The sequence below is a fragment of the Melanotaenia boesemani genome, chromosome 7 (genome assembly GCF_017639745.1).
Source record: "Melanotaenia boesemani isolate fMelBoe1 chromosome 7, fMelBoe1.pri, whole genome shotgun sequence".
Classification (NCBI taxonomy): domain Eukaryota; kingdom Metazoa; phylum Chordata; class Actinopteri; order Atheriniformes; family Melanotaeniidae; genus Melanotaenia; species Melanotaenia boesemani.
The window spans coordinates 2,854,118-2,881,801 of NC_055688.1; the positions used below are offsets into that span (position 1 = coordinate 2,854,118).

The 27,684-nt window shown below is 43.2% G+C and overlaps 1 protein-coding gene across 1 annotated transcript; it reads left to right on the plus strand.

Annotated features, from left to right (window-relative positions):
- The first annotated feature begins 17,522 nt into the window (after positions 1 to 17,522).
- On the plus strand, positions 17,523 to 27,400 carry LOC121643509. Its single transcript, XM_041990957.1, has 4 exons — positions 17,523 to 17,896; positions 18,239 to 18,319; positions 18,461 to 18,929; positions 27,102 to 27,400. The coding sequence occupies exons 1-4, from the start codon at positions 17,663 to 17,665 to the stop codon at positions 27,398 to 27,400; spliced, it is 1,083 nt and encodes a 360-aa protein (XP_041846891.1). The 5' UTR covers positions 17,523 to 17,662.
- Positions 27,401 to 27,684: the final 284 nt, after the last annotated feature.

The window sequence follows — 27,684 nt, forward strand, 5'->3', positions numbered from 1 at the left end:
CTCTGAAGGGATTAATAAAGTATTTCTATTCTATTCTATTCTATTCTAAATAGGGACATCTGTTTCAAACATTTCCTGTCATATTTCCATGCGTCTTTTGAAGTCAAATGGTTATGAAGTCAATGTATCCACTAGTGGGCAGTGCTGAGTTTGGAGTTCACTTTCGCATTCTGACATCAGTTTTGGGCAGTGGTTGGTGGTGATAATGCATTGCCATCTGTAAGGAAGGAGAAAGCAGTGTTTCGGTTTATTACAATTTGCACAGACACATGAACATTCACAATGTTTCCAGATTATGTTCTGTGAAGTCTTAGTAATTCATTGAGATCAAGATTATGCATATTGACCTGGTAATTTTAGAGTTGTTGATTTGATTTGGACAGGTCTGTTCAGGCTAACCACACCTCCTCTAGTTTTAATTCTATTTTTCTCTCAGAGAAAATTGATGGGAAAGGCCTCAGGACCTCAGCCTGGACTTGGGAGGCTTCTTTAAGTAAATTACATTTTAAAAATGGTTTTAAATATTTCCTCTGAGCATGAGTAGGGTGTTTAGAAATGCAGGAAAAAACATCCGATAAGATTTTGACTTTCTAACTGATAGGCACATTGGGAGGTAACATGGGGTTCAGTGTCTTGCCCAAGGGCACTTCAGCATGGAATCAGGGGAAACCTGGAATCGACCCTCGACTTTCCGGTTGGTGTACAACTGCTCTCCCTCCAGAGCTATAGCCGCCCATTACCTGGAGTCTATACTTCCAGGGATTTGAAGATGGCCACTACCAGCCTTATTTCTTCAGGAGACTGAAGCATCTGACCTCAGCGCCCCAGTGCTGGAGCCTTTCTACAGTGGTGTGGCGGAGAGTACTCTATTTCTACATCACCACCTGGTATTGAACCTACCCTGCTGCTGACAGGAAGGCACTGCAGAGGGTAGTGAAAACTGCCCAGAGATGGCCCTCAGTAATCTTCAGAAGCAGTGTGACCTACATCATATAGGACTCTTCAAACCAGATCCATGGGCTGTTTGATCCCCTTCCCTCAGGCAAGAGACTACAGAGCATCACTATCAGAACAACCAGACTCAAACGCAGCGTCTACCCAGAGACTGTTAGACTGGTGAACTCTTACCCAGGATGCTCTGCTTGCAACACTACTACATTTATTTATCTAGGTTTGTTGTAAGCATGCATGAATGGAAAATGATGGCAAGATGTGGGAGTGAGACAGCAAATGGTGAATCAGGAAGGAAAAGAAAGACAAACCAATCCGAGTACATTCTAGAAAAAAGAACTCAATTTCTGCCAGTTAAATCAAAAAGAATTAAACAATAATCGGATTGTTTCACAGCAGTTATGTTTTAATGCACAAATAAAACCACCAAAAAACCCTGTCAAAATCTTAACATTAAGAAACTGGAAGTGATTGGAGCTGATTAGTATGTCCTTGTGTTTCTGCTGCAGTGTGGGACATGGTTGAAAGGTGCAGTGGTCCTGAATGCGAGTTCGATTGGTCAAGCAGTGAAATATAAGCAAGAAAATGTTTTTTTTTCTGCTTTTAAAACATTCTCCTGTCCAGCATCATGACCAAAGAAATGATGGTCTGCTGCCGTGTTGTGCCCAAAAGGACCTTCATGGATACAATGATTCTCTTGATAAGTATTATTCTTTATTTTTAAATTTGTCTATTGCTGAATTTACACATTAATGGTGGATGTGACAGGGATTCAACAAAAAAAAAAAGGAGAGATTGAACAGAAGAGAAAAGAGTAAAGAGAGGAGAAAAGATATAAAATAACCACAAACAGAGAAAATGAGACAAGCAGCTGCTACACCTATTAAGAAACAGAAAACAACAAAAAAATAGCATTTTTGATCTTTTTATAATTGTTATACTGTAGAACTCAATAAAAACACAAAAACTCTTCAAATACATGTAAAATAGATGGATTTTGGAATAATTTAGCTGAAGCTGCCTACCTTGTTTGCAGGGTCATCTGATCTGCTGGATAACTCTGCTTCTACAGCCAACAACACTGCTGTTTAATATTATTATCACAGTTGTAATGCCATAAAACACAGATTAAAACACTAAGAACCCCACAGAAATATGTAACATGGACAGATTTAAAGTACAGGGATCCTGTCTCTACTGGATTTCGTGTGTTTCTGTCACCTGCATTACTGTGCACCAAGTGAACCGCCATCTGCTATCAGTCCCAAACTACATCCCATCTGGAACTCCATCAGATAACAAGGTGCATAATGGGAGCACAGAACCAGGTTTTTCATTAAATTTACAGGAGTTCCCCATGCATGCAGAGGATGGAGGACTGAATCAAAGATAAGGCCTTTAAAAAAATACTTTTCTATAAACAATTTTAATAAATTGGAATAATGTTTTGTTCTAATTGGCCCACAATGAATTGTGATCAACAGGTATGTCTGTAAAGTGCCCTGAGATAACTTTGTTTGTGAGTTGGTGCTAAACAAATAAAGCTGAACTGAACTGAGTGCAGTCCTGCCTCTTCGCCTAAGTAAAATGCACCCAGGCAGAAAAACTCTGGACTCTTCACTGAATGGCTGAAGCTTGTATAACTCAAACAGAGTATTGAATGTAATATGATGCACTGCTTCAGTATCACAGCTCCCACTGTCCTTTTTATTTCTGAATGTCTGTTAGTGACAGCTAAAACACACATTTTCAATAAATGTTAGGAATTCACTTTGTGTATAACACAACCCGCAAGTTACACTAAATTTTGCAATAATTTATAAATCCTAAAAGGAAAAAACATCTGAAAAATTATGGATTTACCTTCTACCCCTGCTACAGAGAGTAACTGAAAATTCCACATTCCTTATCACAGTGGAGCTGAAGAACCCTCTGACTGAAGGCATTCTGTTGTTCAAACGGGTTATAATCATAGTTTCTCTTTCTGCCTCTGTCATTTGCTCTATCTTCTTCAGTGGATGGATGGATGGATGGATGGATGGATAGTCACAAATAACTCTGAGGTTCTTTAAATTAGGAGGTCCAAAGACAACAGAAAATCAAGCAGAAAATTAAGTGTCATCATTTTCCTTATAGTAATATCAATAATAACTTCATTTATGTATCACTTTTTGAAACAAATGTTACAAAGTGCTTCACAACATCAATAAAATAAAACAAGTTAAAAACAAATTATTATTTAAAAGAGGATACGGACTATGCTAATCTGATCTCCTCACCGTGCATACTTCGTCACCTCTGGCCTTCACTCACTCTGGGGTAACTAAAGGTCCTCTATCTGAGGATCTTAAACTTCTCCAAGGTTCATGTGGTTGGAAGGGGTCTGATAAACAGGTGGGTAAAAGGTCACAAGGGACTTTTAAATTTGACAGTGAAATCTTAAATTTTGGGAGCGAGTGCAAAGGCACTAATGTAGGACGTGGAGAGTGAAAAGCATCAGTCTAAACACAGAACCCTGAGGAACTCCATGACTCACTCTACTATTTTAGAGAGAAACATAACAATATATCTGTCAGTCCATTTACATAAACAAACTATGTGATGAAATTTAAATAAAACTAGAAAAGCAAATGCTCAGGTTTCTCAGGGTCTTTTTCACTTGTGATGGAATAATGGAGTGAGAGATCAACAGGTGTATCAGTGCAGCATTGGCGGTGATACTGACTACACTGGCCTGTTGTGGTGAAGAAAGTAGACTGACCTACCTTCCTACCCTCGCCTATGACACCTGTGAGTAGTTAAAGAAAGAGCAAGATTGTGGCTGGGTGAGAAGCTCGGTCGTCTGGGAGGGCTTCAGAGTAGAACAGCTGCTTCTCCACATTCTGAGGAGCCAGATGAGTTGGCTTGTTGGGATGCCTCCTGGACGCCTCCCTGGGGTAATGTTTTCTGTGCACACCCACCACGAGGAGACCCCAGAGAGCTTAAAACACACCAGTGGGTCCATGTCTCTCGGTTGGCCTGGGAATGCCTCGGTAGAGAATAGATGGATGATTTGAGATGCTCTGACACATTTCTTCTTAGCTACTTATTTATAAAAAAAGAGTAAATATATCTTGATCATTCTCATTTTAATGCCTTGAGAATCCAGTTTTACAACATTTTATATCATACTACACAAATTTCTTCATTTCTTTTTAGTCTTACATACAAATAAGTATAAGGGCAAGAAAACATTTATTTAAAAAGCCTCACTACTTCTCTATAAATTTGAATATGTACCCCTGAAGGAAGTCTCTAAATGCAAGACTTACTTCGGGGAAGTCAGGGTAACGTGCTTGCAAAACATCATCTTACATCTTCACACTGCAAGACCCACTCTCTGCCCTTCCACATAAATTAATCATGACTGCTTTGAAAAATTTACATAATATACTCAAAATAACTCATGAAAGTTAATCCTAATGCAGCACGTAACTTGTGTTATCAAAGCTTCATGACAGTTCAGATCACGAGAGAGCCCTAAATGCAGCATCTCCCCCGTCCATGTCCGCTCAAGATGAAAAAAAAATAGCTCAGAGGGACAAACGGACAGAGAAAAATCCTTTCTGTCACCACTCTCCTGACCAACTTTCTTAAGTTGCTGCTAATCAACAAAAAGCCTGTTGGGGTTGCAGCCCAGGAGATGCCTCAAGCTATTTTCCAATTAGTGCTACCAGAGAGACAAACAAGAATTCTACGCTGTGCACTCAGAGAAGAAAGTGAAAAGGAGAGAGGGAGGAGAGGGAGGATAAGTCTGTGCTTTGCTGAAGAGCACATTCCAAGGACAAAGACAGAAAGAGAGCGAGTGAGGAGGCAGGCCAAGAGAACGGTGAAAGATGTCCAGGCTGGTATCTCTGTTCTCCCTGGTGAGCAGATTAAATGATTGTGACAGCAATTTGGCCAAAACAACATTCGTAGCTCAGACAGACAGACAGCAGGCCAAGGCCTGTCTCACAATGTAGTCATTCATTACGCCGGCTGTTGGAAGGGAGTGTGGAGACAGACAGGGCTCCAGCTCCACAGTGTCAATTAACTGCAGCGTGTTTTATATGCTGAAGCTGTGGATGAAACTCGACGGTCCTCTACTAAGTCCTCTCAACTTTTTAAGATGCATAGCCTTTCTACTGAGCGTGCTCTCACAGCTTTCAAGAGTTTCAAGAGGTCTCCAAACACCTGCATCAAAAGAACAAAGGCACAATTACTCAGCGGATTCGTCTAGTGGTGTGTGTGAGCAGGCACACATACTTTCACCACAATGTAAGGCATGCATCTTTACATACATGCTTCTGATTATCAATCTGTGTGGGTAATTAAGTGCCAAAATCACAAAACTAAGCCTTATCTCCCAAAAGAGACTACTGCTTCACTGCTTCAATATTTTAGTTTCAGTCTTAATATAATTTAAAATAATTAGCAAACCTATGTTTGGTATGGTTTTATTCAACACAAACACATTATGATCTGATATTTTTTTTACTTTAACCAAATTTATTAACAGAATACACAAAAATAATCCAAACTGAAATCTTTTTTTTTTTTAGTACTATCAATTAAATACACACCCCAAAAACACTGGCTGACAAAATGACGAGTGTGTGTGTGTGTGATTGTATATATATATATATATATATATATATATATATATATATATACAGTGCCTTGCGAAAGTATTCGGCCCCCTTGAACCTTGCAACCTATCGCCACATTTCAGGCTTCAAACATAAAGATATAAACTTTAAATTTTTAGTCAAGAATCAACAACAAGTGGGACACAATCGTGAAGTGGAACGAAATTTATTGGATAATTTAAACTTTTATAACAAATAAAAAACTGAAAAGTGGGGCGTGCAATATTATTCGGCCCCTTTACTTTCAGTGCAGCAAACTCACTCCAGAAGTTCAGTGAGGATCTCTGAATGATCCAATGTTGTCCTAAATGACTGATGATGATAAATAGAATCCACCTGTGTGTAATCAAGTCTCTGTATAAATGCACCTGCTCTGTGATAGTCTCAGGGTTCTGTTTAAAGCGCAGAGAGCATCATGAAGACCAAGGAACACACCAGGCAGGTCCGAGATACTGTTGTGGGGAAGTTTAAAGCCGGATTTGGATACAAAAAGATTTCCCAAGCTTTAAACATCTCAAGGAGCACTGTGCAAGCAATCATATTGAAATGGAAGGAGTATCAGACCACTGCAAATCTACCAAGACCCGGCCGTCCCTCCAAACTTTCGTCTCAAACAAGGAGAAAACTGATCAGAGATGCAGCCAAGAGGCCCATGATCACTCTGGAGGAACTGCAGAGATCTACAGCTGAGGTGGGAGAGTCTGTCCATAGGACAACAATCAGTCGTACACTGCACAAATCTGGCCTTTATGGAAGAGTGGCAAGAAGAAAGCCATTTCTCAAAGATATCCATAAAAAGTCTCGTTTAAAGTTTGCCACAAGCCACCTGGGAGACGCACCAAACATGTGGAAGAAGGTGCTCTGGTCAGATGAAACCAAAATCGAACTTTTTGGCCACAATGCAAAACGATATGTTTGGCGTAAAAGCAACACAGCTCATCACCCTGAACATACCATCCCCACTGTCAAACATGGTGGTGGCAGCATCATGGTTTGGGCCTGCTTTTCTTCAGCAGGGACAGGGTGGTTGGTTAAAATTGACGGGAAGATGGATGGAGCCAAATACAGGACCATTCTGGAAGAAAACCTGTTGGAGTCTGCACAAGACCTGAGACTGGGACGGAGATTTATCTTCCAACAGGACAATGATCCAAAACATAAAGCCAAATCTACAATGGAATGGTTCACAAAGAAACGTATCCAGGTGTTAGAATGGCCAAGTCAAAGTCCAGACCTGAATCCAATCGAGAATCTGTGGATAGAGCTGAAGACTGCTGTTCACAAACCCTCTCCATCCAACCTCACTGAGCTCGAGCTGTTTTGCAAGGAAGAATGGGCAAGAAATTCAGTCTCTCGATGTGCAAAACTGATAGAAACATACCCCAAGCGACTTGCAGCTGTAATTGGAGCAAAAGGTGGCGCTACAAAGTATTAATGCAAGGGGGCTGAATAATATTGCACGCCCCACTTTTCAGTTTTTTATTTGTTATAAAAGTTTAAATTATCCAATAAATTTCGTTCCACTTCACGATTGTGTCCGACTTGTTGTTGATTCTTGACTAAAAATTTAAAGTTTATATCTTTATGTTTGACACCTGAAATGTGGCGAAAGGTTGCAAGGGTCAAGGGGGCCGAATACTTTCGCAAGGCACTGTATATATATATGTATATATATATTTTTTTTTTTTTTTTTTTTTTTTAACTTGTCTTGTCCAGCATCGTTGCAAACAGAATGATTGTCTGGCTGCTGTCTGGTGCTGGGCAATTTTACTCTATCAAGCAGGGATTTATACTACATGTATAAAGTCCCTCTTGATGACATGAAAAACTTTATTAAATCAGACTCTTAATGCTGGACTCGACCGGAGGGGACAGAGAGAGAGAGAGATAGAAAAGAAAGTAGAGAGAAGAGGGAGGGGAGAGAGAGGGACAGAAAGGGTGTGGGGAGTGCGGGTGGGGACTTAAAACATTATACAGAAAACCATGTAATCCATACTACTTGCAACATATATAGCTAAGATCATCCTGGCCAGTAGGTCATTACACAACTAGTTGATAATAGTAACAATAATAATAATCACAATAATAGTAATAATAATAATAGTAGTAGTAATAATAATAAGAGTAAGAGTAATAATAATAATAAGAACAGAAATAAAAAAAAAAAGAAAAAAAAATATGATAATAGATATAAGTGAAACTGCTGTATTCAAGAACACGCGCAGAGAAACCTGTGTGGATATGCTGGAGAACTCGGCCACATGGCGACGCAAAGACTGTGTGGAGACGTTCAGGAAGGAGTGACCATGCAGAGTGATCATGCAGATGCCACCTCACTTGAACAGAGGCCAGAGTCAGGCCAGCGGTCCCGAGACCCAGGCCACCAGCCCCCCCGTAGGCTACAGATCCCGACCGGTCCACAGAGACGACCACTCGCCCGCCCAGGAAGGCAGCAGCAGGAGACCCCAGCAGGAGCCGCCCCGCGGACACAGGGCACCGGCCCCGGCAGGCCGAGGCCAGCAGTCCCCGACCCCCCCGGGCACCGGCCGCCCGGGACAGACGGGGCAGAGGGCCCGGGCCCAGGAGCGCAGGGACACCCCCCACCCCCACAGGCCAAGGGCCAGCACGCCACCCGGGGGGACCCGGCCCGCCCAGACGGCCACCGCCAGAGGCCAGCCCCACACCCCAGCGCCCAGCCGCACACCCCGAGAACCAGTCCTGCCCCCCCCCCAGACCAACACACACAAACACACACACTCTCCTTCCACTCCTCCATTCATCCTCCCACACATACACCATCCAACCCTTACATACTCTGTCCTCCCACACACACACACCATCCTTCCACCATCCATCCTTCCACACACACACCATCCTTCCACCATCCATCCTCCCACACACTCACCATCCTTCCACCATACACTCTCCCACACCTACCCCATCCTCCCACACACACATCATCCCTCCACCACTCATCCTCCCACACATACACCATCCTCCACCTTCACACCTCCCACACACACACACACACACCATCCTTCCACTACCCATCCTCCCACACATACATCATTCTCCTACACATACACCGTCCTCCCTCTCCTACACCAAACATCCACCTTCACGTACCCCATCCTCCCACACACACACACACCACCCCTCCATCACCCACTCTCCCAAACATACACCACTCCCCCACACACACACCATCCTCCCTCCCATACACCATCCATCCTCCTGTACACACACCATTCTTCCACCATCCATCCTCCCACACACTCCCCCTCCCTGCACCATACATTCTCCCACACATACCCCATCCTCCCACACACACACACCATCCCTCCACCATTCATCCTCCCACACCCACACCACCCCCCCTCCCACACACCACACATCCACCTCCACACACCCCACCCTCCCACACACACACACCATCCCTCCACCACCCATCCCCCCACACACACACCACTCTCTCCCCCCCCCCCCCCCCCCCACACATACACACACACACACAAACAAACACCATCCCCCCACCACCATCCTCCCGCCACCCCACGCCGCGGGGGGACAGCCCCAGCCAGGAGGCGAGGAGACACGAGCCAGGCCCCCACCCCCCCCACCCCGCCCCAGTCCCCCACTCCCCACCCCCAAAACAGCACCTTCCCCCCAGGGCCAGCAGCCAAACCCCCCGGGACAGCCCGCCCACGCCCCGGGCCAACGCGACAGGCCACCCGGCCCGCCCCGCCCCCGGGCCATCCATGGAGACAGGGGCGCTTGAAGACCCCATCGCCCCTCCCTCCCCCACTAGTGAGGGAATATATTATGTGCTGTTTGCAATTAAAAAAAGAGGGTTAAAATTGGGGGGCAGTAACTGCATTGAGGAGGGGGTGGGGCCACCTGAGCAGTCCCACCCACCTGACCTCGCATGTTCCACCCCCCAAAACGTGTTTGTATGTTGCAAATGTTATTTGTGCTCAGTGACTAAGTGGAATTAAAAGCTGGGAGGCATGCTGCCGCTCGGCGAAGCAACGGGGCCACTATGATGACCCCCCCTGCCCCGCCCAGCGCAACAAGCACACCCCCCACGGCCCTACCTGTGTATGTAGTGAAGAGTGGGGAGGGGAGGGGTCAGGAGATGTAGGTCCAGAGGGGGGTAAGCCTCCCCCCTGGAAGACGACCCGCCAGTGGCTTAGGGCGCCCCCGTCCCCCGCCGGCCCCGAAGGGCGTCACAGGCCCAGAGCAGGCACCCCAACCCAGGCACGCCACGAACCCCCCCAGGGGCCAGCCACCAGCCCAAGGGGCCACTTTCCTCTTTCTGAGTGGGAGGGGGGCGAGGCGAAGGAAGGGAACCCCAGGCCCCCGCCCCCAACACCCAGCCAGGGCGCCCCCCAGAGGACACGTCCTAACCCCCTGCAAACGCACACACTCCCTTTTTTTTTTTTTTTTTTTTTTTTTTCTCCCCAGCCACTCACACACACTCTCACACACCTCTATATACCAACACCTCAATACGTGCACATACCTCCACACACACACGTCACGCACATACCTATAAACACACACACCGGTGCCCACATACACACACACTCTCATACCCCTCCATACACATACACCACTACACACACACTCACATACATACCTGCATATACACACAAGCACCTCCATACATACTCACGCCTCCACCCACTCCTTCACTCCTCCACACACACCTCGACCTCCACGTGCACACACTCATATATACATACCTTCACACACACCCACATCCCACATAGACCTCCACACACACACCCGCACACTACTCACACACACACATACACGCACACACCCAGACCTTCATACACACCCACACACACATACGGCACACACGTCCCTCTACACCCACCCACACACCAGCATACCCACAGACACACACACACACACACCCACACACAAACACACCCCCACCCAGGTTCCGGGGCTGCAACCAAGCACCAGGGCACAGACCAACCCCCGGCACGGCACATCCGGACGGGCCCAGTCCCCCCCAGCAGCGGCAGACCCCCCACCCCCAGGAGCGGGGGGAGACCCGACGCCCCAGAGCCCGGGGCCCCCACCCGGCCCACCCCGGGCCCGACCGGCCACCCGGCCAGGGGCCGACGGACACCGACCCAGGCACCCCGGCAGCCACCCCCCACCGCCACGAGGCAGCCCCACCCCGGGGCCCACCCAATGCCGCCCGCCCAGATCGGATCCCCCAGCCGACCCAACAGTGGAGCAGCCGAGATCCCCACCCATATATATATATGTGTGTGTGTGTATGTGTGTGTGTGCGTGTGTGTATAAAATAAAACACCTCTTGATCCCAGTTTTATGTTTGGATAAACACTTTGTTTAAAAGAATGTCAGCTTCACTGAGATGCTCAGATCTGAACCTCTCTCTAAGTTTGTGCTTGACTTTAAAAGACCAGGGAAAACTGGAAATGTAATGGTTCATTTGATCATACAAAAATGTTTATTCATAATTTACAACTATGCTCCAAATGATATGTAATTTGCTTGATATCAGAACATTCTTCAGTGGGCTGCTAGAGGGAGCATTAGTACCACCAGTGGTATGCATACCACAGTTTGAGAAGTATGTATACAAAATAAACTGTAGAAGGAAGCTAACATATTTAGCCTCAGATGACTTATAGATGGTAAATGGTCTGTACTTATATAGCGCTTTTATCCAAAGCTCTTTACATATACGTTACATTCACCCATTCACACAGACTGCAATGCAAGGAGCTAACTACAACCAATCAAGAGCAAGTAGGGGTTTGGTGCCTTGCTCAGGGACACCTCAACATGAGCTCTCCAGGCTCATGTTGAGCTGTCTTAAGGCTCTCCAGGCTGGGATCAAACTGGCAACCCTTGGGTTACAGGACAACCACTCTACCCACTGAGCCATGCCGCCCTCAATTTGCATTTAGAATAATGAAGACTGAGATGGACTGGCGACCTGTCCATGTGTACCTGCCTCTTGCCTGCTAATTGCTGAGTTGCTTGAGTATAAATCCAGCTTAAGAATAAAAAAACCTTTATTAGTCCCTCAGTGGGGAATTGTTTTGTTGCAACAGTACAGGTGCAGTTAGTAGAAGCACACAGGTGATTTCAGAAAGAACACACACAATGTGTAATAATAAGTACAGTATCTGGTCTGACAGGGTGAGTATGTACAGTATATAAATATGTACATAAACATGTAAAGACAGTTTTCATGTGTTCATTGTAAAGTGTAACATCAGCAGGAGGAAAGACCTGCGAAATCTCTCCTTCAGGATGGATCAGTCTGGGGGGGTGGGGGGGATCGGGGGCTCGTGGCCCAGCATGGAGGCCAGTTTTCCGGGACCCTTCTGTCACCTACCTCCTGCAGTGAGTCCAGAGAACAGCCCAGGACAGAGCTGCTTTGTCCAGCATGTTCCTCTCCCTCTCTGTGATGTTCCAGCCGACCAAGGCGTACAGGATGGCTGATCCACTACAGAGTCATAGAAGGTCCTCAGGAGTCCCCCTTCACTCCAAAAGACTGCAGTCTCCTTAGAAGATAGACCTGCTCTGACCCTTCCTGTACAATGTGTCCATGTTGTCAGTCCAGTCCAGTTTATTGTTTAGATAAACACCCAGGTACTTATCAGAGTCCACTCTCTCAATGTCCATTCCCTGGATGTTCACCGGTGAGGGAACAGCAGACCGACATCTGCGAAAATCCACCACCATCTCCTTGTTTTTCCCTGCATTGATCAGGAGCTGGTTTTGCTGACACCAGTCCACAAAGTTCTGCGTCAGTCCTCTGTAGTTCACGTTGTGGTCCTCAGTAATTCTGACAATAGCAGTGTCATCTGAGAACTTCTGCTGAACGCAGCTTTCCGTGTTGTGTCTGAAGTCTGCAGTGTAGAGGCTGAAGAGAAACGGGGCCAAGACAGTCCCCTGGGGGACACCTGCGCTGCAGGTCAGCAGGTCAGACACAGTCCTGGACTCTCACAAACTGGGGCCAGTTTGAATCTACTCTGCCACATGAAGGTCCACCCCAACCCTCTCCAGTTTGGCTTTTAGGAGCACTGCCTGGAGGGACTGGAGAAATCCAAAAACATGATTCTCACAGTGCTGCCGGGCTTCTACAGGTGAGCCAGAGCTCGGTGTGGCAGGAAGAAAAACCGCATCTTCCACTCCGATGGCAGTGGCTTCATGAAGGGTCCCACCATGGAGTGCAGGTGTCCTTTGCCTATGGGGCCTGGTTGGCTCAGCCCAAATGGGTCACATGGGCCTGCCCCTGCTGTGGGCTCACCACCTGTGGGAGGAGCCGTGCGGTTCGGATCTAGTCTGAGCTGGGCGGCAGCTGAAGACAGGGATTTTATTCCCTAAATGAAAATCTAATTTCACTCTAAACTATGGGTTAAAAGGCAGCACATCCTTAAGTACAGCACTATAGCCAACATTTAATATATATATATATGTATATATACATATGCATGTTCTGCAGTTTAACAGAGGCAGTGCAGTAAATCAATTATTATCTGTATTATCTGTATTTATGTTTATCACTTTTACCTAGCACAAGGTAGCAGTGTACTACTAGCAAGTCCAGCAGCTCATCCAGCCTTTTGCACTCCTTCAACATATGAAGAAACCAGTAGCTGATGGGTCAGATAAAGCTCTTCAGAGGCTGAAAAAGCAGACTCTAGAATTTGGAAAAAAATCTCCTTCTCATTAGGTGAGTTCACAATGTTATTGTAGACATCAGAGCAGAAACATCCAATTGTGGGCTAAACGGGCTCATGAGGGCCTTGGCAGCATATGGACAGTGTCTCCAGATACTGTATGTCTAGAAGATAAGGGTTCTCTCTGCTGATTTGTGTCTGAAGTCCAGTCTTATTTCATCTCATGAGGGCACAGTTCTCCACTAGGACATTAGTTACTTGTTCCCACTTAAGTCTGTAAGTGTGGAAAACATTGTTTAGTTCCAGCAGAAGTGTTGAAGCATTGGTAATGTTTACTTTCCTACTTGCCCGATGCTGTGTTGTGTCTATGCTCTGGCTAGAGGCTTTGTCAATATTCAGTGAAAACATGCCATTTTTGATCTTCTCAGACAAACGTTTCTTGAACTCTGGTGCATTTAACTGGTATGCTGGTTTAAAACTGATCATTTAGTCAACGCATTTTTATCTTCTTCCAGTTTTTTTACAAAGGTTTATTAAAGGCTGAGATATTGTAAAAGACTAATTTTGTCCAGCAATTAATGCACACACTCTTGTCAGTCATTGATGCTGATATGTCAGCTGTGATGGTTGATCCAGGTGATTGGCTCATGTGTTGGAGAAGGTGGACAGCAGCTCTATGGATGGGATCCGATTCATGATAGGGTAGCACTTTTTTGTCTCTGGATGCATACACTGGACGACTTGGGATCAGGACTAGACTAGGTCTAGATTGCAGCTGGGTCTCAACCAGTCAGTCTTCTAAGACCCACCCTAAACTTCTGATTGGTTAGTAATGTGTTCAGGTAAGCGCAAAAGCTGTGTTGCTCTCATACTGTTGGTAGATTAATTCAACTGATTCTAACGAGACAGTAGCCCACACTAGAGCCTGCATAAACCTGCAGCACAATACTTTGAGCCCTGCGTATGGCTTTAATCACTGCGCCACACACACTTATTATATTATTTAAAACAAATCAGCAGTAGTATTAATGTTATTCATCGTTATTGGCTGTTTAACTGCAGTGGTCAGATCTGATGGTTTTATCCTCTTTATAAAATGTAAACAATCTGGACAGATAAATACTGTCATCATGCAGGTGGCTGGTGAGATGATGACATAAATGCTGCACTATGACAAAGAACATAGCTGTGTTAGAACATCATAACTTAACCCCTGACCTTGATCTGAGCTCCCCCAGATATCAAAACCCAATTTAACCCCTGATTACAGCCACTAACACGATAACGTTTACTGCCACCCTCTACATCTCAACACTATGCTGCCTGGTTTATTAATGTAAAACTGGTCACAAATGCACCCCATCAACTTTTCTTATTTGCAGTTTTTCCACAAATCACATCAGATTTTCTTTGGCAGTGAATGAAAACTCAACTATTGTGAACTTAGGGGATGCAGAAAGGAACAGGTGTAAGCATCTGAGCAATTCGAAAAATGAAATAAAGATGAGTTTTGTTAGAGGGTAGAGCCCAGGCCTGGGCATGTAGCAGGATTAATCCAATAAGTTCATAGTGTCTATAATTTTTCTATAATTTTTCTATCAGCTGCTGCTCATTGAGGCAGTGTCAACGTGTCCATCTGACTCGTCAGAGTGACAGGTCGACGCCGCCCAAGCTGATGTACACATCAGCTGATATTCACTGACCAATCAACACGTCTCGTCCCAACGACAGGTCGATACTGCCTCCTGCCAGTGGCTTCCTGCTGGAGGAACTGCAGTAATCCATATTATTAACTCCTCTCTTAAATCCGGTGTCTTTCCTTCTGCCTTCAAGCAAGCTCGGGTTACCCAGCTGCTGAAGAAACCCACACTCAACCCAGCCCAGGTTGAAACTCTCCAAACTCTCGTTAGCTTGGCATCTCAGGATCTGTCCTCTCGTGGTTTACGTCCTACCTCACAGGGAGATCATTCAAAGTATCTTGGCGAGGGGGCGTGTCCAGATCACATGGGCTGACAACAGGGGTGCCTCAGGGCTCGGTGCTTGGCCCTCTTCTCTTTTCACTGTACACCTCCTCACTCAGTGCATCATTAGCTCTCATGGTTTCTCTTACCACTGCTATGCAGATGACACTCAGCTTTTCCTTTCTTTCCCACCTGATGACACAACCGTCTCAATGTGAATATCAGCATGTTGCTGATATCTCCGCATGGATGAAGGATCGCCACCTTCAGCTAAATCTGTCCAAGACTGAACTTATTGTCTTTCCAGCCAATCCTTCCTTACCGCCACAGATAAGTGTGCAGCTTGACTCAATCACACTTGTGCCTACATCTTCTACCAGGAATCTTGGTGTCATGGTAGACAACCAGCTGACCTTTAAGGACCATGTTGCCTCAGTTTCCTGGTCTTGCCGATTTGCTCTCTACAACATCAGGAGGATCAGAGCCTACCTGACTAAACACATGGCCCAGCTCCTGGTCCAGGCTCTGGTCATTTCACACATTGACTACTGCAACTCCTTACTGGCTGGCCTGCCTGCATGCTCAGTTAAACCTCTGCAGATGATCCAGAACGCAGCAGCACGTCTGGTCTTCAACCAGCCCAAAAGAGCTCATGTCACTCTGCTGCTAATCGCTCTTCACTGGCTTTCAGTTGCAGCACGCATCAAATTCAAAGCTCTGCTTCTGGCTTACAAAACAATAACCCAAACGGCTCCAGTCTACCTTCACGCCTTAATCCAGAGCTACACTACCTCTCGACAGTTACGCTCTGCCAGTGAAAGACGCCTAGTGCTCCCACCACAAGGTGGCGCCACATCAGTAGCTAGACTCTTCTCTTCTGTTGTTCCCCGGTGGTGGAACGATCTACCAAACCCCATCTGATCCTGCAGAGTCCTTATCCACTTTAAAAAGCAAGCTAAAGACTCAGTTGTTTAAGGAGCATTTCCACACTTAGCTTAACTATTTTACGCAACAGAATGAGTTAGAAAGATTTGTCCAGCTTTTTGGCTCAACCAAGTACTGAAGAAGCTGTGTGCACTTATACCCAAGATGATATTGTGTGATGAAATCGTGATCTTGTTTTTAAACAAAATGACTAAAAAAAAAAAAAAAAATATATATATATATATATATATATATATATATATATATATATATATATATATATATATATATATACACTGCCTCTAGTACTACATGAAAGCACCTGGGTCCAACTGGACTCAAAGCAGTCTGACTATCACCTAATTATGACGTCCCATCTTGTTTGAATTCATGCTTGTGTTGTTCTTTCTCTCTAATGTAAGTCGCTTTGGATAAAAGCGTCTGCTGAATGACTGTAGAATAGAATAGAATAGAATAGAATAGAATAGAATAGAATAGGATGTTGCTCCAGCCCCCTCATCCTGGTTCATGGCTGTGTGGGTTTACGTTCTGATCGCCACTGCATCCATGATCCAATTTGTACACGTCACACACCATCCAGGGACACCTGTGATGAAGATGGAAGACTACTGTACATGTCAGGCTTATGACAAATAGTGTCTAATAACATAAGAAATAAAGCTCTGTAGCATGATTATCAGCAGGTAGTTGTACCATTTTAGCACCACAAAAAGTCTTTTATTTTTCCGCAGCTGCACGAAATTCTGTCCTGCACAACCTGACTTAGGTTATAGATTTTTTAGAGTGCTGCCTGCAAGCCAATGTCCTTTTCAGTCTTTCATGCTGCCTGTGATAATTTAGCTATATGGATCACTTTAACATCACTTTAATATATTAATATCACCTATAGTAAATTTCATATTGTGCAATTCAGGATAAAACATGGGTCATATATTTTCAATTTGATCTATGCTGCTGTCATATCCTTAAAATAGAAGACGGAATGGTAAAATTCAGGGGTGAAAAATTAAATCATACAACAAATATTTATCTGCCCAACAGGCTTTACAAATCCTGAAAGTAGTGAGCTCTGTGGTAAGTTAGCTAAAAGAAAAACACCTAAGCTGATTAAGTAACAGCTCATCTTTCCTGTGCTGCCCTCAATCTTATGCTGACTTCTTAAACTGGCATAAAATTCAAGAAGCTCATCTCATTAACAGTTGTTCACAGGGAGGATGGACTGTGGCTTGTGCAACAGAAAGTTACCATTGAATTGAGGACCCTTCTGGGCTCTTGTCAGTCATGGGCCCCATCAATCCATCTATTGTCTACAGTATACAGTAATCTGAGGAAACTGGCCGGAAGTAGCCGGAAGAAACCCAGCCGCCATAACTGGAGTGTTGCGCGTATTTTCATCAGTTCGTGTGTGTCTTGTCCGCGGAATTAGCCCTTTTACATTATACTTTCTACTTTTTTCACGATGTCGAGTGGGAATACATGTTCTGTAATCAACTGCACCAACAGTGGTGTTAAAATCCAGATTTGGAAGAAAAAAGAATGCGAAATACACAAGCCTTTGCAACACCAAGAGTGTCCCTGCCTGTTGCCTTACAGTCTGCACCGATTTCCTGGGCGCTCAGAGGATCGAGAAGTTCGCCAAACGTGGGTGAAAAACATCAACAGAAAGGACTTTGTTCCAAACGATAACAGTAGGGTGAGTGATGGTTAACAATATTGAATCTCATAATTGCCTAACGTTTTGTCAATGTGCCCATCTAACGTTAGCTAGCCAGGTAAATTAGCTTCAGGGTTTCCGCGGGGTCTTAAAAAGTCTTAAAAAGTCTTAAATTTAACTTGTTGAACCCTGCAGAAACCCTGTAGCTTGCTAGCTGTCCAGCCATAGTGGTAACGTTATCTCTTTCATTTGGTGTTATAAAGCAATATCGAGGTGAAATAAAACACTAGCAAGTTGTAATGTAGCCTAATAATGGACAACAGTGTAGATTAATTGTTTGGTTATGTTATGTACTACAAGTTTTGTTATTTACTGTTTAAGGTATGTGGAATACACTTCCTTGATGGCAGACCAACCAAAGCGCACCCCTACCCAGTATTGCACATGGGATATGAACATAACGTAAGTTTAACTCCTTAACCTGGGATTAGCTTATTATTATTATTATTATTATTATTATTAATATTATTATTATTATTATTCAAGAAATGTTTTTTTTGTAAATGTAATCCCATATTTCTTTCTCTTTCTGTCTTTACACAGGGGATTGTATCCTCTGCCCGTGCCCCACCCAAAAGGAGATGCCTTCAGCCTCTCACAGTCAACACCTCAAAGGTCAACTGCTGTGCTACTGAACCTGCAGATATAGAAGTGGATCTCAATAATCAGGAGAATATGCCTCCACAGAAGTGTGACGTTGGCGTCCAGTGGCCAGACCACACAGACCACGACTACTCTTCAAAGAAATCTACAAAAGACAGTGCAACACAAACTGATCCTGCACCATCAGTCTCAGCTTATGACCTGGATGACAAAGACTGCAGGTTTTTCACAGGCATAGGTATTGCTAGTTTTTGGCAGCTTTTGTGTGCCGTCACAGCTTTTCAGCCACAGATTAAGTCCTTCAAGTTGGCAGTGCATGAACAATTGTTACTTGTTTTAATGAGGCTTCGTCTTAGTTTGATGTTCACAGACTTAGGAAAAAGGTTTGGAATAAGTAGGAGCACAGCCTGTGAGATCTTTGCAATCTGGAGATCAATACTTGCAAGGTTTATGAATGAAAATGTAATTGCTTGGTTGCCTAGAGATACTCTGAAAAGAATAAGGCCTCAGAGTTTTTGTATAAATTATCCCAAAGCAACATGAATCATAGACTGTACTGAAATATTTGTGCAGAGGCCAAAGAACTACATGAAGCGATCACAAACATATAGCAACTACAAATCTCATAACACATACAAAGCCCTATATTGCATAGCTCCCAATGGTTATGTGATGTTTGTCTCTAAATTATTTGGTGGGAGGGCCAGTGATACTTTTATTACAAAGAACAGTGGTCTTATTGGTAATCTGCTTCCTGGTGATCAAGTTTTAGCGGACCATGGGTTTACCATCACAGATTTTTTGCCTCCAGGAGTGACTTTAGCAAGGCCAGCCTTTACACGTGGCCATAAAGAACTTCCTGAGCATGAAGTTACACGAACACGTCGTTTAGCAAATGTCAGAATTCACGTGGAGAGATCTATTCGGAGGTTAAAGGTTTTTAAAATTTTGAGTAATGTTATCCCTGGTAGGATACAACATGTTGATGACATCGTAGCTATTTGTGCAGGACTTTGTAACTTGCAACCTCAGTTAATCCGGGAGGAAACTGAGGGAGGAGAAGCATTTGAAATGGATGAAGGTGAGGACATTGATGACCAAGAACACGATGTATATGCATGGGATATGGCAGAGCACATGGACTAGAAACTCGTGTATCAGACCATCTCTATCTTATGTCAGAACATGAGTGGGGACATAAGACTTAAGAGATACATTATTGTACAACATGATTTCATTTTCTTTATATATGAACACCATTCAAGCCACTTAATACATTGTCTTGTTTAATCCCATGTATTGTGAATGCTCAACTGTGAACAGCATGTGAAGAAAAATAACCAGTTATCCTGTATTACTATAATTTCATTAAAGTCCAGAGTGTTACTTCACTAGAGTCCACGCACTGTCATTACTCCATGTGCTATTCTGGTTGCCATGGCTGGTAGCAGATGTTCAAAGTAGACCTTCTTTAGATGGCGGATGTGTTCTTCAGTCCACTGCTGGTTGTAACGCACATCTACAATAACTTGTTCATTTGGTGTCCATACCAGAAACTTACAATCATTTTTTTTTGCACAACACATTGCCACTTGGACTTGATAATAGTAGCCTAATCCTGATGCAGTTTCTTTAAGGATGTACATTCCATTAACATACTTCACATCATATTTGTTAGACTCTATCATTTTCCTCAAACTGCCATCATGTGCTTCAAGCTTCTTTGCTGTTGGACACTTAATCTCAAGGATGGTATTGGTGTCAATTATTCCATCAAGGCTAGCACCAAGCCAGTTTTCTTCCTCATGCACAATTAGACCTGTGGTCTCAACTGTTTGTCCTGTAGTCTTTTCAAACCATTTCCTAGCTAAAGGCTCAGATAATTGACCATACCTGGTAGCTGCACATCCCTCAAACTCAGCATTCAGTTTTCTTTCCACCCAGTTACTTGGGTTTATTTTTCTAGGCACTCCGAATGCTTGACTACTGGTTATCCTAATCTTTCTCTGGTCTAGCCAAAATTGACCATCTTGGCCCTTTGATTTTCTTTCAATTTTTGCTCTGTCATCTTTCCTACATTTAACATATGTTTCAAACACTATATTGCAGAGTGTACATTTATGGTCAGCACATTGTGCATGCTCTTTGGGTAGTTCATCAGTTGCTTTTCTCTGAGGCTGTGCTGTTAGCACATGATGCAAAATGGTTCCAGGTATCATGGCTAAGCCAGCCAACTGCGGGGATGAGAAGTGTTGAATGACATCTGCATCAGACTCAAATGCCTTGGTTGTAAGCTTCATACTTTCCCTGTGAGCATGGTCTGGTCTTCTAATGTTTTCAATTGTGTCTGGTAGTACATTTTTCCAAGTGGATTGGTTCCAAGCACACAGTTTGTCAGTGCAGGATACTTCTGTGAGGCCTTGGGTCACAACATACTTCATCTTGTACAGTACACCTGCTGTGTGACTGCAACACTTCCCTCTGTTAGCCATACAATCACAGTCCACATTTACAACTTTCCCATCTCGTCTCTGCAGAGTTAATTTGACGTTATGTTGGCTGTTAATAGTCTGTGAGAATCGGACAGGTGCTCTTACAGTGATGTGTTCATCATCGGGGAGAGTGTGCAGGATTTGGTCAACCCACCCGGAGTTCAGGTAATTTTGACCCTCAATGAGCGACCTGTAGTTGGCATTTTGTTGATCATCTGATGCCAGATGATGAATGAAATACTCTTGAATGCCTATAAAAAACAATGAATGACTGATTGAATGTGTAGAGTAAGAGAATAAAAAAAAAAAAAAAACTTTAATCGAATGTAATCAAACGTTTGCTATCCTACTGTACAGTTATAGCTAGACATTAGCCCAACATAAATTTCTCACGCTATTGCCATAAGCAATCACTAATATCACTGATAATTTACCATCATCTGTAACTGGGGGCCATTGTCTAACATCATCGATCCAAATAGCCATGTTTGCGCTGACTGTTGTTACCGGTGTTTTGGCCGTGGTGTCTCACGCTGCAGTTTTGTTTGTTTTGCAAACTACACTCCAGTAATGGCGGCGCCTCAAGATGGCGCCATACACAAATCGTTCGTCGGATTAGTGTATACCAGCTTTCTCCAATACAGGGGTGCAGGGAGGCTGGAGCCTCTCCCAGCACATACTAGGCAAGAGGTAGGGTACACTCTGTTTAACCGGTCCATCACAGTGAGACAAACAACCATTCATACTCAACACTGTTCATTGCTTGTTAATAATGATGTCTTATCAGACAATTACATGGAAGCAACTCAATAAATCTGGTGAAAACAACTTGCTAAAGATCAAACTGAGCATCAGCAACAGGAAATTGAGGCTACAATTCACTCAGACTCACCAAAACTGGACAGTAGAATATAGAAAAATGTTGCCTGGTCTGATGAGTCTCCATTACAGCTCCACATTTGGATAGATCAGAATTTGGTGGCAACATCATGAGAACATGGATTCACCCTGCCTTGGCTCAACGGTGTCCTCGTCCCCTTCAGGCTGAGTATAGTTGCTGACCGTCGGCAACACCCTGCTGAAAATAACACCAAGAATGATTCTGAAAGAAAAAATCCAACATCCAAGAAGATGGACCTGATACAGTGGGCAGGGTGTATATTTAAAAATCTTCTTTTTTTTTTTTTAATAGATTTACACTCAGAAATATCTCTTTTTTCAGACACTCTTTTGTCTGGATAGTGTTTTAAAAGCACCTGTCCCTCTTTCTTGCAGCAACGTCACATTCACAACTTCTAATTTTTTTTCCAAACAAATGTGCTATTGGCAGGATATTGGGAGACAGGAAGCCAAATCAAGCAATCAACCTGTTTAGATGCTAACTTCCCACAGCTCCTGCACAGTAAATACTTTGTCTCCAGCTCAAAGCTCAAAGCTGTGAAAAATCAGTCTCAAGGTGTCATCTGTAGCTTTGATAAAAACTCAGCAAGACCAGATGACTTGTCAACATGATGGAGCCAGTATGACACATAACACTAAACACACTGTTAAAAGACGTGTTCGGTGTCACAATGATGGCTCACTTAACCTGGAAACATCAGCATAGCAGCAGAAGCTGAACACATTCCTGGCTCCAGGGCAGGTTTTGTTCAGCGTTACAGATTTAAATCAGGTTTCTGTTAAAAAGTAGTAGGAAAAGTGGTTGTGATGCATTTTTATTTTTTTGTTTGTTTTTGTTTTTTGCTTTGTCAGATTCAGAATTTACTCCTATTTCAGATCATTCGAGGACCAACATGTTCGCTCCCCAATACTGCTAGAAAAACATTACAATTACATTATTCATTGTCATGTTTTTCCCCTAAAGGTGCTCATCATTCCCAGTAAAGAAACACAAAAAATTAGTTTAAGTATTTTTAATACTTTAAATGTCTATTTAATAACATTATGTTTCTATTAAAAATTGGTTATTTCCCATAAAATATACGTTTGAAAGGTAGGGGACTTTTTTCAGTCTTAAATTTACCAAAAATTTGTTGAAACATTGATTTTGATCTTTAAATATAATAACATGTTTTGATATTAAAAACCATTCATTTTAATTGCTTTGAAATAAATAAAAAAATAAAATCAGTGACATCGTGTGTTTAAATTGGCATTTAAAGAGTTAAAAAATTTGAATAATTACATATTCATTAAGAAATTTGAGAAAAAAAATGGAATAAATAACAACATTTTATGTTTTTAAAGCATTTTTTCAGTGAGGACTTTTTTTCCTTCAAATGACTGATATCAAAATTTCAAAGTTAAAAAAAATGATTGAACATGGAGTTACACAACCACAGTGGTGTGCAAAATTTAGAGAAAAATTATCTGAATGAACAAAGTCTCAAATGACCTATAAGGGTTAAAGTTAAACCATTCCACCTGGGTTTTGTCCATGAGGTTGAGGACTGAATCTGCAGACTCGGACAGCGGCTGTGTCGCAGCAGAGACGGGTCCTGACTACTTGCTGGGCAGGACGGTGCAGACACTTTTTAGATTGTTTGATACTTTGTTGTTTGTGGTGCTTACTGTCTTCCTTCAGTCTCTTTCATACCATCATACTGTAATGAAAGATGTTCTCAGTATTGTTACTGTTATGTTACTATCATGAGCTTTAATGTGATTTTTTGGTGGAGTTTGGTGCTGACACTTCATTATTCTGCACTACTAGCTGATTTGGAGCTTTGCAGCACAGCCTGTGCCTGCATTTTGACAGCTAGAAAATGTAGAAGGCCGCTACATCCAAGAATTACATTCAGAATTCAATGAAAAACAACTGAATATTGTGAAAGCCTGACATTAGTGGGAACCATGCTTGGATTAAGTTTATCATAAGAATAAAAAAGAAAACAACTTGCAGACTATAATAATGAATGAAATCAGAAAGGAAGAAAAGTGGTATCTTTTGCAGGTGCAGGAGTGATGCTCGGTTTTTATACTCAGTCAAACAGAAATCACACACATGAAGGAGTTCAGCTGAACAGCAGAGCAGACTGAACTGGAAGTCTAGAAGACAGACTCTAGAGCTGGAGGAAGCTGAGATCCTTCAACATCTGCACCAAGATGTTTCATATGTTATATCAGTCTGTGGTGGAGCGTTCAATCATCTGCTGGGACAGCAGCATCAGGACCAGGGACGTAAAGAAACTGAACAAACTTATCTAGAAGTTCTGGTTCTGTTCTGGGGACTGATCTGGAGCTGACTGTCCAGAGAAGAATGCTGCACAAGATGCACGGAAACAGAAGTACAAAAAGAGAAGTATGAGGTCCAACAACTGAGTGTAATGACTTTAGTTTCTGCTACACGATGTTTCTTCTGAGATGATGAGTAAATCAAGTTGATTTCACAACTTTAGAAAGAATACTGAATGCTCATTGTCCTGACTGAAAATATCTGAAATGGAAGACTAAGGAGCCGTCCCCACGATGCCAGATTGCAGCAAAAACTGGGACTTTGTCCCAGAAAACATGTTTTAAAGTTATGATTCTGCAGCCTTTTCCATGCCATGGGCATGTAATGAGTCATGTTTCCTGTATTGTTTCTGCTTTTCCTCTGCTGTGTACTGTTCAGATTTGTAATGTCATTTGTTTTAGCTGCTGCCAGCTTATAAATGAGATGTACATTTTATGCAGACTGAAGACTTAGATGAGCCTTTTTTCTGTTTTTTGCTATTGTTTGGATTTGACTGTCTTTGTGTGGAGCATGGCAGTGTGGAGCACACATGACGAAGACAGGAGATAAAAAGAGAGTGGAGGTCTGGAAAAGCTGCTGAGCATTCCTCCCATGCCTCGTCTGATCGCATCATCCCACCATGCATTAGTCAAGCCTCGTGGCCCCTCTCTCGTCTGCAGAGAATATGTGAGTGAAGAAGGAATCCATCAAGAGTAATGGTATTGCTGTATGCCCTCAGGGCAGCCATCTTTAATCCTTACCCATCATGCATCAGCCATAAACTATGCAATCACGGCCCAGTTGCTGGCAACAGGCAACTCCCCCTCAGCAGACGTGTGGTCTTCACGCACTAGATAAAAAAAGAGTCAGGGGTTTTACTTTAGATCTGCTCCCTTCTCTCCTCTTTTATTTTTTCTTTAACCTGATGCGTCAGGTCCCCAGCTTCTCCTCCTCTCTGCAGCTCCTTCCTCACATCTCTTGCCATCTCTTCTTCTGCCTCCTCGCTGTGTGTCATCACTTGCTTTCTGCTGAATGTTCAAAGTCTCATTACTTGCTGGATTTTGGTGGTCGTCATGATAAACTGGAGCACAGCAGAATGCAGTTGATCCCTATGTTTACTAATACCTCACGATTCCACACTGAGACTAAGGAAGGAGACATTTTTTTCCTTGGGAATTTCTGAAAGAAAGTTGATGTATTCATAACAGATAGAATATTAAACATGGTTTGTTGGGCCTGAGCACCCACAGTGATGTGAAGGCCTCATTAAAATACAATAATTTCTTTGTCTTCTACACATTATTATTTTTATATCAAATGAATGACCTTTTTGGGGCCTTTAACCCTTTAAAACCTACCCTACAAAAACAGCATATTTTTTTTCTATTTTTAAATACTGTATTACAATTTTTTTGTATTATTTTAATTTTACATACATTATTACAACATATATACTCCATATTATAATCGTATGTATGCAATACTTCCATGGTAACTACAAAAAATGCAAAAAATTAAAAATAAATAAATAAATAAAATAAAATAGTGCTGTGAACCACTTTAGTTTGCACATATTTTTCCTAAACACCGAGATTTCAAAGCTATGTCCCTCAAGATTTTAAATCTAAAAAAGTTGGACAAAATCCCATTAAACTTAACAAAATTTATTTTGAGTTTGTTCATAATTTAAGTTTTGAGAATCACTCAATTTCACAAACAGTAAGACAAACCAAATAAAATGCATGTTTTGCAAAAGAACATCATGCACACTGAAACACGATTTACAGAATTCCAATCAAATCTCTGCGTGTGCCACATGTCTTTACATAAGACCATATTCATCCATTAAAAGTCCAATAAATGAAAATACATGTGTGTGTGTGTGTGTAGAAGGAAAACTGGAAAAGAAGCTGATGTTAAGCTGTTGTTTGTTTTTTGTGACATTTGACACATCCAGCTGTTGACATTCCAGGTGTGTTTTTGAAGTCAGCAGCATGTATAAACAGATATATCTCTGCTGTTGGTAAAATGTCCTGTGAAAGTCCAAGTTATTAAAATCGTTGGCTGTTTTGCTCTTTATTCTGCCCTTTTGCTGAACTGTGTGGTGAAAACATGGCCACTGTTTTGCTGAGCTGCTGGAAACCACAAACAAAGGGAAGATTATGTCAGATCGCTGCATTTGTGATCATACTGGGGCTTTGTTTTCCACTATTCTATCTGATAATGATGCATTCTGTGAAGAGCTACCGTCTAGTGAGGGTTCTGATGAGAATTAGCAGGAGAGATTATTTTTTTTTTCCAGTTTTGTCTTCGCTTCATGGGCTCCCTGTTAAATCCAAGATAGAATTTAAAATTCTTCTCACATATAGTCCTTAATGACCAAGCTCCATTGGATCATTGTTAGATTTTCCCATCAGAGCTTTACTTTCAGACAATTTTTCTGGTGGTTCCTAGAGGTTTTAAAAGCAGAATGGGAGGCAGAACCTTCAGTTATCAGACCCTTCTCTGTGGAACCAGTTCCCAGTTTGGCTTCAGGAAGCAGTTACAGACGGATGTGAATAATTTAGCACCAGATCCTGGATGCAAGCCAACTTCCTCAAACTCCACTGTGATAAACGTGTCATGAATATTATTGGCTCCAAATCCATCACCCAAACCACAGAGAGCATCTGGCTCTGTATTGATAAGTCCTCCCCATCTTCATCCCCTCACATTCACAACCTCTCTATCATCCTCAACAATAATCTCTCTTTTGAGCAACACATCAACCAAATCACCAGAACAACATTCTTCCACCTGAAGGGCTTGTCTGTCTCTGACCATCGCTGGACCCAACCATGTCAGCCCCAGAGTCATTAAAACCTCTGGTATCTAGGTTTGTGGAGTTCTCCATCCCACCTTCAGGATGAGCTTCGATCTGCAATGGGTCCCAGTGATGTGGAAAACGTTATGTCTCATGCCTGTGGCAAAGACAAGGATTTCAAGCATTACAGACCTGTGGCCCTGACATCGCACATCATGTGGACCCCTCAGAGGCTTGTCCTGGATGAGCTCTGGCCCATGGTCCAGTCACATATGGATCCACTCCAGTTGGCACACCAGCCCCAGCTCGGAGTTGAGGACTCCATCCTTTACCTGCTGAACCATCTACGCTCACCTGGACAAGCCAGCTAGATCTGTGAGGGTGTTTTTTTTTAATTCTCCAGCATGTTCAACACCATCAGGCTAGGTCTACTGGGTGAGAGGATGACTGCGATGCAGGTGGACTTCCTCCTTGTCCACAGGGGACAGTCCTCTCCTTTCTCTTCACCCTCTACACCAGTGACTGTAGCTACTGACCAGAGGCCTGAGGTCCTCAAAGACCTGAGGTCCTCAAAGATCTGAGGTCATCACAGACCTGAGGTCCTCAAAGACCTGAGGTCATCCGAGACCCGAGGTCCTCAAAGACCTGAGGTCGT

Coding starts and splice junctions, on each gene's coding strand:
- LOC121643509 (XM_041990957.1), top strand. CDS start 17,663: ATGTCGAGTGGGAATACATGTTCTGTAATCAACTGCACCAACAGTGGT. Junction 17,897..18,238: donor TTCCAAACGATAACAGTAGG/GTGAGTGATGGT, acceptor TTACTGTTTAAG/GTATGTGGAATACACTTCCT. Junction 18,930..27,101: donor AATAAGTAGGAGCACAGCCT/GTGAGATCTTTG, acceptor TCTGGTATCTAG/GTTTGTGGAGTTCTCCATCC.